Source organism: Silurus meridionalis, chromosome 11, assembly GCF_014805685.1.
Source record: "Silurus meridionalis isolate SWU-2019-XX chromosome 11, ASM1480568v1, whole genome shotgun sequence".
In the NCBI taxonomy this organism is placed as follows: domain Eukaryota; kingdom Metazoa; phylum Chordata; class Actinopteri; order Siluriformes; family Siluridae; genus Silurus; species Silurus meridionalis.
In genome coordinates, this window is record NC_060894.1 from 20,353,315 (window position 1) to 20,368,359 (window position 15,045).

Below are 15,045 nucleotides of genomic sequence, written 5' to 3' on the forward strand. Positions count from 1 at the left end.
CTGTCCTCTACATCCGTCTCCATACCCCCCTGTCCTCTACAACCGTCTTCAAACCCCCCTGTCCTCTACATCTGTCTTCATACGCCCCTGTCCTCTACATCCGTCTCCATATCCCCTGTCCTCTACAACCGTCTTCATACCCCCTGTCCTCTACAGCTGTCTTCATACCCCCTGTCCTCTACATCTGTCTCCATACCCCCTGTCCTCTACATCTGTCCCCATGCCCCCTGTCCTCTACAACCGTCTTCATACCCCCTGTCCTCTACATCTGTCTTCATACCCCCTGTCCTCTACAACCGTCTCCATACCCCCTGTCCTCTACAACGTCTCTATACCCCCTGTCCTCTACATCTGTCTTCATACCCCCTGTCCTCTACATCTGTCTCCATGCCCCCCTGTCCTCTACATCTGCCTCTTTCACCCCAACTACCTCCATGTCTTCCCTCACCACATCCATAAACCACCTCCTTGGTCTTCCTCTTTTCCTCCTTCCTGGTGGCTTCATCCTCAGCATTCTTCTACCGATTTACCGCCTGGGCCATTTGACGAGGTTAATTTAATCTGTACTTTTTTGTGTTGATGGGGTGGTACCATAATCAACAATAATGCTGAATTTGTATTTTTTTTTTTAACATGGAAATATGAACCAGATTCATTCTACAGGTAAAGGCATGACAAGAAAAGTGACAGTGAAAAGGAAAATGCATTTGGTGTCGTTTTTTTCTAATATTAGATGCAACAAGATCTGATCTCGGTCATCAGATATCAGTCCTCCCACGCTACAGTCGATAACATCCTAAGCTTTCAAATGACGCTCGTCAATCTGAGGCCCAACAAATGATCCTGATTTTGTTTAATTAAAACCTTGTGAAAACAATTGCCGTCGTGGGAACTTTTTATTTAAGATTGCATCAGGATTTCCTCTTTGATTGGAAGAATATCCTCTTGGCCTGGTGATGGACAGTCTCCTTCTCAACATACTCTTCTTCTTTCTCTCAATAAAGTGGGACGTTGAATAAATAGTAGTAGATACAGTAAAACTCGTTTTAACAGTAAAGAAGCCATACTTACTGTTTACTGTTGTTGTTGGGAGCATCCATGTTGATTCGTTAACACTTCCTACACTCTGGATTTAGGAGAGGTTTCCAATTTGTTGAATTTCTGAGGAGGCCTTTTCATCTAAAGTGCCAGATTTGATTCATTGCAGCAATATTCATTTCTGGCGCTCACACGCTATCACAAATGATTTCTTTGCTGCTTTATAGAAGTGCAAAGATTTTCCAAATTCAAATAAAACAAATGGGGATTCTTGCTGTTCGAAACATGTGGCGTAACTGAAATAACATTTTTGACACTGGTTTTTGTTTATTGAGGTTTTTACCTGCACACCTGAGATGTAGATTAACCCTCACAAAAGGGCTCAGTCATCCATGTTAGTTGTAAATATTTGCCTCGAGGGCGTGTTTCTTCGAAGTACGTGTCTGCCCTGGGTCATTCAGGAAAGAATTTCAGCTGACGGTTTTGGCCTTGTTTTAGTGCAACATCGATTTTAGCATTTTCAAATGTATTTCAGAAAATGAGCTAACATGAACAATCGCACGGGTTTGATTTTACATGCCGGATAACGTTACACATGGCAAAATAAGGATGCCAGAAATGGAGGTGTTCACCGTTTTCTGTAAGACGTACTCGTTTCTGTTTAGCGCTGCACATCATAAAACCTCCATTACCCAAGAACAAAGTTCAGTTTTGATCAGGATTTATATTCGCTCGCAGGAATTTACACCGGGATCCGATCACCTGACTCCTGTCTTGCCTATGCTTTGTGAAATCTGGAGCGAAGTGGTGCACTCGCTTCATGTTTTATTAGGATTTGCTGGTGTGTACATTTGGCGAAAATATACAGACGTTGTTAAGAAACGATGGAAAACACAGCACCAGATGTTGAAGATAATTTCCCAAACATGTTCCAGAGAAATTCGGAAAATAATTCATTTGTATCTTTATTACAAAATGCATGGTATACTACAGGCATCAAATTCTGAAGAAAACAATCCCCATAAACAAGGTTATCATGTGTTAGTGGCATGTATGAGTTTTTAATTGCAACGTTGGCAAATCAGCCACTCACAGTTCCACCTCTTGAGGTTTTCATTTAATGTTCGATAGCAAAGCCGCCAGATCAGTTCACTTCAGTTAGCATGAACTTTGTCTGACCTGTGTACATTATCATGTTGTGGTTGAATAGACATTGCCTTTTGTAAACAGAGCAAATGATTCACAAACACCAGTCACTTTGCTGTGATTACATAGTGACTACTTTGCTCAACCACCATGTTTAGTTAAACAGATATGTCGTAGTTTGTCCATTTTTCCGTCTCTTTCCTCTTGTTTGACTGAAACCCATTCATTGTTCTCATTGATTTATAGAGTACGGATTTTTGTGCGTATCATCAACGTAACATGAACACATTGTTAACACGGTAATTCGGTGCGAAGTTTAAACACGGAACAAGATTTTTTGAAAATGGTCAGAAATAGGTCATGGCTTCTCGTACGGCCTTACAACAATTAAATGCGTTTCTATACTGCAAAAATGGAAGTGAGAATTTTTTTGTGATACAACAAAACTACATCTTCCTTTTTTAAATTAAAGCCCACAAGAGACAACAAGGTAGTAATTACAAGAATAAAGACAATAATACAATACAATTGCAATTCATTAACAGATCCTGTTTTTCTATATAACATTCAGCAATGTCTTGACAGCAACTCGATAATATGACCTTAGAGTGTGAGAAGATTGGAAAGTTTGGAGTCTTTTATGGTTTGAAAGACACATGCATGTTCCTTTTGTTTCTATGCAACAAACTCGGGGGTGTAACATATATACAGATGTTCCACTTTATTTTCATTAAAATCTATTCAGTAAAATGGCTCCTTTACTAACACATACTTTTATTGCCCTACAAATGGTCACTGGTTTATATGACCCACATTCTGCTGAGGTTGTTTATGTCTCTGTTTGATATATAGGTTTACCTTATATGTCAGTTCTTCCTCAGAAATTTAGGGAAAGTGGTTGCTCAGTGGTTAAGATGTTTGACTTCTGATTAAAAGGCAATGAGTTCAAAGCACCACCAAGCTGCCACAGATGGGCCCTTGAGCAGGGCCCCTTAACACTCGTTGTATAAAATGACAAAAAAAATGTAATTTGCCCTGGATAAAGTGTGCATAATCCAATAAACTATACATATATAAAATTGCATAAATACCCTTTTCTGTTTTAATAAAATTCGAAGAGTCCTTGACGTCCACTTCGGCTCATCGTTTTGTTGTATGGTGAAGTCGGTGTTGAAGTATGGAATGGTAGCCATGTTGGTTCAGTTTTCCTTTCACCCGAAATGAATCTCCAACCTTCCACAACCCCAAACCATTAAGCTTCCACCTCCATGTTTGTGGAGTTGAGGCAGTCTGCTAACATCTGTCCTGTTTAGAATCTTAAAGAAGATCTTCTGTAAAATGTCACATTTGGAATATCCACAAAACTTTCTTCCAGTCATTCACAGTCCATTTCGTGTATGTTTTTGCCTTTTAACTTGTAGTGTGTTGCATATAAACATAAGGGAACATGCATTTGTCTCTATAAGCGTAAGCACTTTTAACTGGCACTGTATTGTTTGTAACCAAAGCACACGTGGCAGCTTTACACATCTTCTTTGGTTGCTTGTTTATAGATAACATTTTGTCTGGTGTCAGACATCCTGTGGGGAAGAGAAAGTGTTCAGAAAGTGTTTGTATGTCCACACTTGCAGTACTAGAACACTATCTTGTACTTTTATACCAATAAAAATTATGGAAGGACATAAAGTTTAATGTAATGAGAAATGAAGGTCATCCAGTTTTCCTACATAAACAAGCACTGATGTAGTTACTCACTTTGAGTGGTTTTGTCGCTGTCGATAAGCATACAGGAAGAACAGGAGCAAAGTCAGAGCAAACAACACTCCAAAAGCAATGGCCAAGATGTCACCTGTGGGCCAGAAAGGCATTTGGATAAATATAAAGAAATGCAAAATATGAATTTAATTAATATTAAAAAGGTTATTATTGTGATTAGTGGTGAGAGTAGGGAGCAGGTTGAGAAGAGCCTGGAGAGGGGGAGGTACGGCGCGGAGAGAAGGGAAATGAAAGTCAGTAGGAGTAAGACAGAGTACATGTGTGTGAATGAGAGGGAGGGCAGTGGAGTGGTGCGGTTGCAGGGAGAAGAGCTGGAGAAGGTGGAGGAGTTCAGGTACCTGGGGTCAACAGTGCAGAGTAATGGAGAGTGTGTTAGAGAAGTGAAGAAAAGTGTGCAGGCAGGGTGAAGTGGGTGGAGAAGAGTATCAGAGACAGTGGCATTGAGTAAAAGACAGGAGGTGGAGCTGGAGGTAACAGAGCTGAAGATGTTGAGATTTTCGTTCGGAGTGACGACGATGGACAGAATTAGAAATGAGTTTATTAGAGGGACAGCGCATGTAGGACGTTTTGGAGACAAGGTGAGTGATGTGTGATTGAGATGGTTTGGACATGTGCAGAGGAGGGACATGGGGTATATCAGTAGGAGAATGCTGAGGATGGAGACACCAGGAAGGAGGAAAAGAGGAAGACCAAGGAGGAGGTTTATAGATGTGGTGAAGGAAGACATGCAGGTAGTTGGTTTGAAAGAGGCAGATGAAGAGGACAGGGGGGTATGGAGACGAATGATCCGCTGTGGCGACCCCTAATGGGAGAAGCCGAAAGAAGATTAAAAAGGGTATTATTGGAGTCATGACATACCTCGAGATAGTTTGTCTATAAAGAAAAAAAAGCATGAAAGATTAAAACAAACTATACGATATCAAGCTCTTTGAAATATCATGTGTCAAAACTCATTTTTAGAGGATTTGATCAGCTCTGAGAAAATATAGAGATTACAGTTCAGCATGAGAACCAGCTTGAGAACTGGTTTTGCTTCGAGTCCCGAGTCACAGAAATGAAACATGTATGACCATTGATGTGAACATAGAGTCTTAACAGTGCTCAACACATAATCTGTTTCAATCCCCTCAGATGAATATTTTCGATGGCATATGGCTGCCAGTGTGTGTGTGTGCCACACATACGAGGTGGTATCAAGAGGTTTCGAGACTAATGGTACTAACTGGTGTTATTCTGACCAACGGGAAATGCAGAAGGTTCTTGTCAAGATTTCAAAAGAAGACTTCCAGCAATATTTTCCAGACGTGGCAGGAACACTGGGAGCGCTGTATTGCTGTGCAAGGGGACTTTGAAGGTGATAGTGTGCAAACATAGAAAAACAAACTACTTTCTTGTAAACAGAGCCAGTCTCAAAACATTTTGCTACCACCTCGTATATACGGACAGAATTTATCATCAAATCAGCATTATTGTGGGTCAGTGGGTCTTAAAACTAAGTTTTTCATAGTATTATCCTATTTGAATGTTTGCCGTGGATTTAATCCTAACTTTAAGAACATGCATAACATCAGCTTGGACCTAAGATGTTCTGTTGGTTTACTGTTCAGGAAGCAAATACACTGAAAATATATACATTCAATACATTGGAAATATATACATTTAAATAATATTCATTAAAATAGTGCTCAGTATGATGTGTCGCTGAGTGCAAAGAAATTCTCTGTTTTATATCAGGGGTGATCAGGGGCGTGTCAGACTTTGGCTCAATGCACAAAGGTCTACCAGCTGCAATGTTTCATTTGCCTGTCAGTGTTAAGAGCTTTTATATCTGACTACAACCTACAAACAAGTATAGCAAATGCATGTGCCTTTGTACCATTAAGTATGTCAAATATCTAAGGAATTCGGTCAATTATTAGTGTCATTTATACAGAAAAATAATATGGGAATTGTCATCTCATACCAGGTGACACCCTGCTGTGATTATTCCACTAAAATGAAATAGTGTGGAATAGTGGAGATTTACACACTGACCCTCTTCTATCTAATCTGGTTTACTTAAAACTTTCTTTCGGCTTCTCCCATCAGGGGTCGCCACAGGGGATCCTCCGCACATTTGATTTGGCACGTTTTTACGCTGGATGCCCTTCCTAACGCAACGCCGTGTGCTTAAATAAAAGAAACTACTACAGTATGTATTGTGTACATTCTTATGGAGCAATAGCAGCCACTGGATTATGTTTTCGGTTGCATAATTTATACAAAACAGTTCTAAGGCCATTGCATCAACTACGAGCATTTTTAACACAGTATTAAAATACAGCTAAGAAACTCGTTTTATGAAATGTTTCCTTTAGTTTTTATTATCGTGTCTATATGAGATGAAGCATGTAAAAAGATCCCATATTTATCCCGTATTTACATTTAAATGCCGTTTTTATATGTCATGAAATGACTAGAGATGGTGTGCGTGGCTACTGATAAAGTTATTTGACTCCACATAATGTTTAAAATGATGTTCTTACCATATACATTATGTGAAGATTGGAAAGAGGCCAGAACTTGTCTTCCGTTAAGATTTTGTGGAGCTCTGAAGTTTTCGGATAAGCTATGGTTGTGTCCTGCTTTCAGTGTCAACTCCAGAGCAGCCAGCTGTTTAAAAAAAAAAAGAATATGTATACCATTAGTAATTACACCCATCAGCATTTGACATTAAAACCACCAAAGGGTCATATGGTTTCAGTCAAAACATTGATTGCTATTAGAGTGCTAATTGTCATGGGGTTATGTGAGATATATCAGACAGCAAGTGAACAATGAGTACTCAAAGTTGACGTGTTGAAAGCAGGAAAAATGGGCAAGATTAAGTGCCTGATTGAGGCCAAAATGCATAGCTTTGTTTGCTGACCCCTGTGCACCAACAAGTGAGTATCAAAACTGGACCATGCAATTATTGAAGAAATCCTGGTCTGATTAATCAAATTTGGGAAGAAAGCAAGCCTGTGGAGACAGCGTGATGCTCTGGGCAATGTTCTGCTGGGAAGTTCTGGCATTTGTGTGGATGTCACTTCGACTCGTACCACCTACCTAAACTTTCAGCCTTTCAGTGGGCTCTTTCTGAGGACCCTCACAGGAGGTTTTAAGGTTATGTCAAAAATGATTTAAAGCCTCATTAAGCCTTACCCTTCTCACACTGCACTATAAACAAAAACAGAGCCTGATACTGTAACTGTCTACAGTGTACACTTGTTTTTATGAAACACAAACCCTCGAGATCAGAATACCAAAGCAAGCACTAGCCCATGATGATAAACATGATAGAACGGACCTGTTTCCTTGAGACTGTAATTGTGTCATTGAATACAGTCCAGGTCACTGATTGGTAACATGGTGGAGTTGTGAGAGACCCAGAGTATCTGAAAAACCTCTCCAGACTGTTTGGCAGAAGGTGACGAACATTGAAACTGGGGATTGTAGTGCTCGACTCTGGGAAAAAACACAAGTTTTACACTAAATTTACTCTGATATTCAAACCAAAATAATTATTAGAATCGTGGATGCAACATATATTCATTTAAGAGCATATGCAGGCGAAATTTTTAAAATACTTACCCTCAGCACTCACATCTTTAATTTCAGACAGGATTTTTCCATAGTTTTCATTCTCATGAAGACCAATCTGTAATGGGAAGTTTAAGGAATATGGTATATGTTAATTTCATTACAATTATAAATAAGTGGATTTAGTTTTGGAAAAATTGTATTTATTATATAGACACACACACACACACACACACACACACACACACCTACCTGTCGCAGCATTATTAATTTATTCTTACAATGCAATATTGTGCTTGGTTTTAAACCAATAAAAACACTTCCACTTAAACTAAACCCTGTTTAAAGAATGCCCTGATCTTTGTCTTGAAGGTTAATGTTAACAGATTACATTCTGTTGCGTTCTTTGAATTGTTTATCGTGAATACTTGAGGGTATGTTACAATGATTTTTATCACTAGCAAGCAGATTTTAATCGTTCTGCGTCACATCGTGCCTAACAACACCTTTCATACAATCACTGTAAAAGGCATATAACATGTACAGGAGCAGTATTTTAACAACTTAACCTGTAAAAAAAAAAAACATTTTGGTTGAGGATGTTTGGTTGGTCGGTTTGATAAACATTAAATTGTGAACATAAATTATTCCACAATTTGTAAATGCAGTTTGGATTGGTGAAGCTCTGCCCATCTTTTTTGAGATTTGTTGCAGCAATCAAACTCAAAATGAGCTAATTTATTCCGTAAAATGGTACATTTCCTCATTTTATACACTTGTTATCTTTTCTATATTTTACTGTGAATAAAATACTGGTTTAAGTCATTTGGGAAAATCATTGCATTGTTTTTTTTTTCTCAGCATCCTAGCTTTTTTTGGAAATGGAGTAAAAAAAAAATTTGATCTACAGCACTAAAGCAAGTTCTAAAATGAGCATCATGATGTTTTTTATGGCTTGTTCTTTTGAGGAACCCTTATGTGGAAACTTGGTGGCATTAGGCTTCAGATCAAAGGGTCAGAAGGTCATGAGTTCAAATTCCAGTGCCAACAAACCACAGCTGGGTTCTTGGGAGAGACTCATAACCCCCAGCTTCTCAGTTGTAACTTGTCTCAAGTATAAGTTGCTTTTGGATGGAACCTTCAGGAAAACTAGGTAATAGTAAACGTTAAAAGGTTTCTATAGGGTTGTTTTTAATCTCAGACAGCACCTGATTGAAAGCACACCCAAAGAAATAAAACATTATTTTTTGTGTATTAAAGAGTTTAATCTTACCCCGATGAAGGCTCCTAACACAGCGAGTCCATCCGGTTTGGTTGCAGCCTCTTTAATATTTTCATATTTTGAATTATAATGTACCACATGGATCTTAAAAGGGAAATCATAACAGTTAGGTCGGTGTCAGTGTAAACACTGCTTAATTCAGTATAAACAGACATTGCATTTATCCTGAATTCATAGAAATATGTTCTGAGTGGATATATTAAATGATTACTGTTTACTGTACAAACCTCAGCAGGGAAGTGGACATTATCAATGGTGTGCTCTGAACCAGGAACCTCTGTGGTCCCCCAGTGAAAATGCAATTGGGCTGCCAAGTAGACCTGGTCAAATCCTTTTACTATACGCATAGTCTTGGGCAACTGGAGCTGCACTAATGGACAAAAAAAACATTTCTCAACGATATGTACCACACAATTCATTCAAGGTGGTTCAGTGTAAACCGTGAGCTAAACAAACCACTCACTTACAAGTGTGCCCATTGTTTTCCAGTTTCAATCCAGGTTGACCACTTAAATCATACCCTTGTAATTTTATAGCTGGCAGACTGGGATTATAACTGACGTCTCTTGTCTCAATGTCAATAGGAGACTGAGAGGTTCCACCGCAGTCTCCAAAGGTGCTCCGCCATGATCTCTGGTCTGCATAATAAAAAAAAAAGAGTGATCATTGCCCTTGTGATGTCACTGAGTTAAATATAAAACTCTGGCATGAAAAAAACGAGGCCATTAGTGTCAGAATGGTCATTAAATTATGTATTCAATCATTAATAAGTAATGTACAGTTTAAGATGTGGTTGTGTTCATATCATCAAGTGTCATCAAGATACAAAAATGGCCATAATGTTGAATTTCCAGATCCCTTTGCAATATTCAATGCTAATATATGGCATAGTGATGCTATATCCTTTAAACTTGCAGTACAAAACAGGATACAAAATCCTACATGGTCCTACATTGAAAGTTACTGGCATGCGATTATTGATCATAAAATGATTATCACTATTCTCACCATTATTCAATGGAAGCAATCTTCAGAGCCATGCTAATGTTAGTTTGTATGTATGTAAACATGGTTCCAGCTAAACCACAAGGGATGGTGGGAATCACCTTGATACCATTTCTGTGCACAGCAAACACAGAACACAAAGTCATGAAGTGACTCATGATGTTCAACTTGTAGAACATGGTTGAAGTTTACAGTGATGCCAAAGTAGCAACAGTGCAGATTTGACGTAAGGTGGCATGCCAAGTGGTATATTATGATAAGTCCTGAGTGTCAAGGACATCTTTAAGCTGAGGTTAAGTTGTGAGCTTAGCTTGTATGTTTCCTCAATAACAGATGAACAGTTGGTTTTTATACTACTGTAGAGGATATACAGGGCAAAAGAAACACTTTTTTTTTTTTTTTTGATGGCATGCTCCATGCTTGATCAAGTGATTAATGATACTTGGTCAAAATAAACTGGATTTTACCACAAGGTTGTGACAGAGCTAGACAAGGTGATTTTGTTATGGCAGTAATTATTAACAAAAGTGGTTTTCAAACACACTGTTTTCAGCTCAACATCTTGCAGTAAGCTTGTAAGGAGCTGCTTCAGGGTGCTCCAGCATCCAAGGGAGATATCACACCAGAGTCGTTGGGAAATTAGAGATTTATCTCTGAGTCTTAGCAGAAATCTGTTCGGTGCAGTAGACATAACTAGCATGCTGTATGTGATGGCTAACAACGATAATATCTGAAAAAACACTTGGCATCAAGTTCTACAGCATTTTACTAGAAAAATGCTTGTGATGTAGACAAGGTGAGCAAAAGAAAGGCAAATGTTCTTTTTTGGACTCACGTCCACAAGAAGGTATCCAGATGGTTTACACCATTTAAGAGAAGGTGAAACAGGACGTTGAGTTCGAGCAAAGAGCTCCATGAACAAACACCACCTTTAATCCTTATCAGAACTAAATAAAATTAAGGATCGCGGCCAGCGTTGAAGTATTGATTAATAGTTGTTAATAAGTAATCAGCCTGCACAAAGAAAAAAGTCTGCAGGAAACTCTTTTTTAATATGTCCAAGGAGGTAATGATTTGCTCGGTAATTAACACTCATAATCATAGTGGACTGGTTAAAGGTCTTGAGGAACTGACACAGCATGCAGACATATTACAACATTATTTATTTACCATTATAGCCCCAGTGATTGCCATTGGATGAACCTGGAAAGAAAAAAGAAATGGGGTTAAAAATACAATACAATTATCAATAGCTGCATGATTGTTACACTTTATATAATTAAATATATATAACATTATGACATTATGAGCAGTGAAGTGAATATCACTGATCACTGAGGACTATCTCTTCATCATGGCACCTGTTAGTGCGTGGATATATTTATTACGCAGCAAGAGAACATTTTGTCCTCAAAGTTGACGTGTTAGAAGCAGGAAAAATGGGCAAGTCAAAGAATTTGAGCGAGTTTCACAAGGGCTAAATTGTGACGTCTAGACGACTGGGTCAGAGCATCTCCAAAACTGCAGCTCTTGTGGTCTGTTCCTGGTCTGCAGTGGTCAGTATCTATCAAAAGTGGTCCAAGAAAGGAACAGTGGTGAACCGGCGACAGGGTCGTGGGCGGGCGAGGAATATTTATGCACGTGGGGAGCGAAGGCTGGTCCGTGTGGTCCGATCCAACAGACGAGCTCCTGTAGTTTAAGCTGCTGAAGAAGTTTATGCTGTTGATGTTCGATTGGTCATGACTGTTTTGGCAGCAAAAAGAGGACTCGTCATTGTATATTGGTTGATTTCACACGAATGCGAAAATGCATCGAAAGTCCTTCATAGTAAAGGTATTGACCCCGAGCAGTGATAGATATTCACACGCTGTTAGCATGAGGTACAGGTGCATTAATGGAAACGTTGTTTCTGTTCCCTAGTGTCAGCTCGCTTGCACAATCCTTTCTCCATCCAGCTGGCTGAATGCAGGCATTATGCGCCTGAGACTGAGCCTTATATGGAGGCCCTTCTAAAGAGCTTTGGCAATGTGCTGATGTCCATCAGGACTCCAGGCAGTATTGTTGGGTTGCATGGTGGGTCGTGATAAAGTTACAGAGCAGTTCTTTAGTTTGCAACCTTAGAATCACAGTGGGATCGGGAAAGAATGGGTCACATGGCAAAACGCTTCACTTTGGTGTGTAGTTGTAATTATTTCGGAACAATGTTTCGTTGCCATCAAGAACTGAAAAAGTGAAATTTTATGTTGGGTATTAATGCCTAAACTCCTGGTTTATAATTCACTCTTGGAATGCCAGGTTGTACCTGTCAAACCATTTTCATTTTGTTTACTCAGGCAGGGTTTTTTTGGGGTGTCATGAAAACCTACAAAATTTGCATCATATTTAGGTCTTGAAAAAATTTACTTTTTTCCCCCTCAATCATTTAATAACAAAACTCTTCCTTAGTTTATCTTATCGCTCTAGGAAAAGTCTGACAGAAGGATCAGAGAAGGTTCCTATTTAGAGGACCCTTCGCTGCAGTGGCTCAATAAAGCACAGAGTTCACAGGATCCCAAGTTCCATCTTGAGCTCGGGTTACGCTTTATTTTCAAAGGTTTTCCCACGTGCACATTGGTTTCCCTAAGGTTCTTCAAGGTGGACAGGCTAATCCAAATTGTCCCTAAGTGGAAATTAGTGAATAAATGTATGTTTTCATGTTGTGTTCCTGCCTTAAGCTCAGTGTTCCCGGGATGCATTCTAAAGCCCCTTGACCTTCACCTGGAAGATGAATGAATGAATGAGCCTTTACATTGGATGCATGTTATACAGTAACTATTATGACCTGCAGTGAAACTGATGTAGGTTTCTATGAGATTAAAGGGTTAACCAGCATATTCCACATTCTGCCCACATGTGATGTTTGCTGTGTTGGCTTCTAACACAACAAAAAAAGGGTTAAATTGGCTTTAGTACTCTAATGTTGACAGATTCGGACCCTGGTACATTTGCCTGTCAAGCTGAACTCAAAAGCAGTTGTTTGGGTTTAGACCTTTAATCCTGACTTGTATGTTTAGAGGAAACGCATCTCCTTCTCTCCGGTGTTTACAAATCAGGAACGTCATCACCGAAATAATCAATAATAGATTTAACATTTTTAATTCCAGCAGCCAGGAGAGCAAAAATTGTGCCAGTAAGCGAGATAACAAGCAACCTTCTAGCTAAGGTTTGGAAAGTCTGTGTGTGTTTGTGGTATAGTATTTTAATACTGTGTTAGGTAAGGTAAGGGTTTTAGTAACTGCTTTGGTATTTAATCATGCTTTGCACATACTGTGCTTTCCTTACCACAGTCTTAGATCATTAAAAAAAAAAAAAAGGCTGTGTTACCGGATCTTTCAGATTTCTGTGACTGCCAAACAGCGGCTTTAAGAAACTTAATAAGGAAATCTGACTTCATCATCAGACTGATTCACAGCTATGACTAAGGGAAAAAAAATATACTTCTTGTGCATTACTCCTCAGTCAAATCTTTTCCTAATAACGATACACAATGGCGTCGTGATTTCCATCTGGTGTAGCGAAAAGCTGCAAATTGCTCTGTTACACCTTTAACTTAATCCCTTCACAAGTTACCTGTTTACTGCTTCAGGTGTCTACAGATTAAGTGAGCTAATATCAGATTAACTTTGTAAGAGTCGTTTAGAAATTTGTGTTTAAATTTCAGCTCAAACGAATGGATGCTCGATTTCATGTGCATAAATTTGAGTAATTATTTTTCATTATGTCATGTTCTGATTCCCCAGGGATTACTCAAATGAAATAGTCCAAACAGTGTGCTTTTGTTTTGAGGTGTTTAATGGATTAATTCAAAGCAGACTTGGCAACAAAGGAAATATCTGTATATATAAATCAGCAAATGCAGGTGGCAGAGCATTTCTTGTAAAACGTCTTAGCTTGGAACTTATGAGTGAAAGAAAACACTGTGCTCTACTGTTTGGGTCACGATGAGGTATTTTCCTATGTGCCACATGGATCTTCCAAGTCAACGACCTGGACAATTTTTGTCCAACACCACTAAACTACATGTATTAAAGATGAAGTATATCTGGAATTAAATATTTTCATGTACAATGAAACTGTGGTTTACTAATGGAAATATAATGGAGATAAAAAGATCATTCAGGACATTAGGAATTACAGTTTTACAATGACCGGCTCAGTGGAAGAGAAAGAGAGAAAGAAAATCAGTCTCAGCTTTGTGTCAGAGAAGTGAAAGTGGGCATAATGCCTTTTGCCAACATGCTTTCCACGTCTTACTCGCCCCTTATGAGGGTTGGGGAACGCCGGCACCGGCACGTAGTCTCGGGAGTCTTGCCATAACAAAACCACAAGCTGTAACTAACGTCAGCAGGAATGTCTTGGATGAGCTGGTCAGAATGATATAAATCTGAATAAAGACTTCTAACAGGTAAAAATCCTACCCCATATAATCCCTAGGAGCTGCAGGATGTAAACCCAACATCTAGATGTTTAAAGGATTTGATATTTTTATTAATTCTTGTTTATGAGTGGGAAAGAAAAATTATACTACACTGTACATAATATATTAAAAATTTCTAACAATATAGTAAATGAATAAGCAATTGTCCTAACCATAAAACAGACGAAATGCTACGAAATGCTGTGGAGCAGAACAGATTCAACTCAAAAGACTTTACATTTGATTATTAAAAGTTTCTTACAAGTATAACGCACTGTATTTCGATATTTCGCTGCATATAAATAACACCCAACTACATTATGGTAGGAAAAGCATGCAAAAGAAAATCTGAACATGAAATAATAATCAATAAGAAAGCACAGTGAAAAGATTACAAAGAATTTGATATAAATATTTCAAACAGAATCTGGATTACTGATCCTGCAGTAACTTGCAGAATGTTCTTCACAGGAGCCTGCAGTTTAGAACCTGAGGAACGTGTCTGTTTTACTCACCTTTTGTATGCCCTTCTTGTTCACTGCTTCCATTATCTTCTTCAGAAGAACTTTCACCCAACACCGGACTGTGGATGAGCAGGAGGGTAATGAAGAGCTTGAACAGCATGCTGAGGTGCTTTTTTTCCCCTCTTCTGATCAGTAAACCCACAGATACACACTTAGGCATACACTCACACTATATAAAGACAAAGCCACAGCTTCACTGACTCACAGGCCGGTCACCTAGAGGTGGAGCATTTTTAAAGGCTGCCCTCAGGAAAGCC

The 15,045-nt window shown here is 38.9% G+C and overlaps 1 protein-coding gene across 1 annotated transcript; it reads right to left on the reverse strand.

The window, feature by feature from the left end:
* Positions 1-1,986: 1,986 nt before the first annotated feature.
* On the reverse strand, positions 1,987-15,003 carry ca9 (carbonic anhydrase IX). Its single transcript, XM_046861916.1, has 11 exons — positions 14,780-15,003; positions 10,979-11,011; positions 9,271-9,441; positions 9,031-9,173; positions 8,795-8,887; positions 7,573-7,639; positions 7,289-7,446; positions 6,486-6,612; positions 4,819-4,833; positions 3,940-4,033; positions 1,987-3,764 (listed from the first exon to the last, which is right to left on the reverse strand). The coding sequence occupies exons 1-11, from the start codon at positions 14,946-14,948 to the stop codon at positions 3,707-3,709; spliced, it is 1,128 nt and encodes a 375-aa protein (XP_046717872.1). The 5' UTR covers positions 14,949-15,003; the 3' UTR covers positions 1,987-3,706.
* Positions 15,004-15,045: the final 42 nt, after the last annotated feature.

Coding starts and splice junctions, on each gene's coding strand:
- ca9 (XM_046861916.1), bottom strand. CDS start 14,948: ATGCCTAAGTGTGTATCTGTGGGTTTACTGATCAGAAGAGGGGAAAAA. Junction 7,640..8,794: donor TGTTAGGAGCCTTCATCGGG/GTAAGATTAAAC, acceptor TTCCCATTACAG/ATTGGTCTTCATGAGAATGA. Junction 3,765..3,939: donor CAGCGACAAAACCACTCAAA/GTGAGTAACTAC, acceptor TCTTCCCCACAG/GATGTCTGACACCAGACAAA.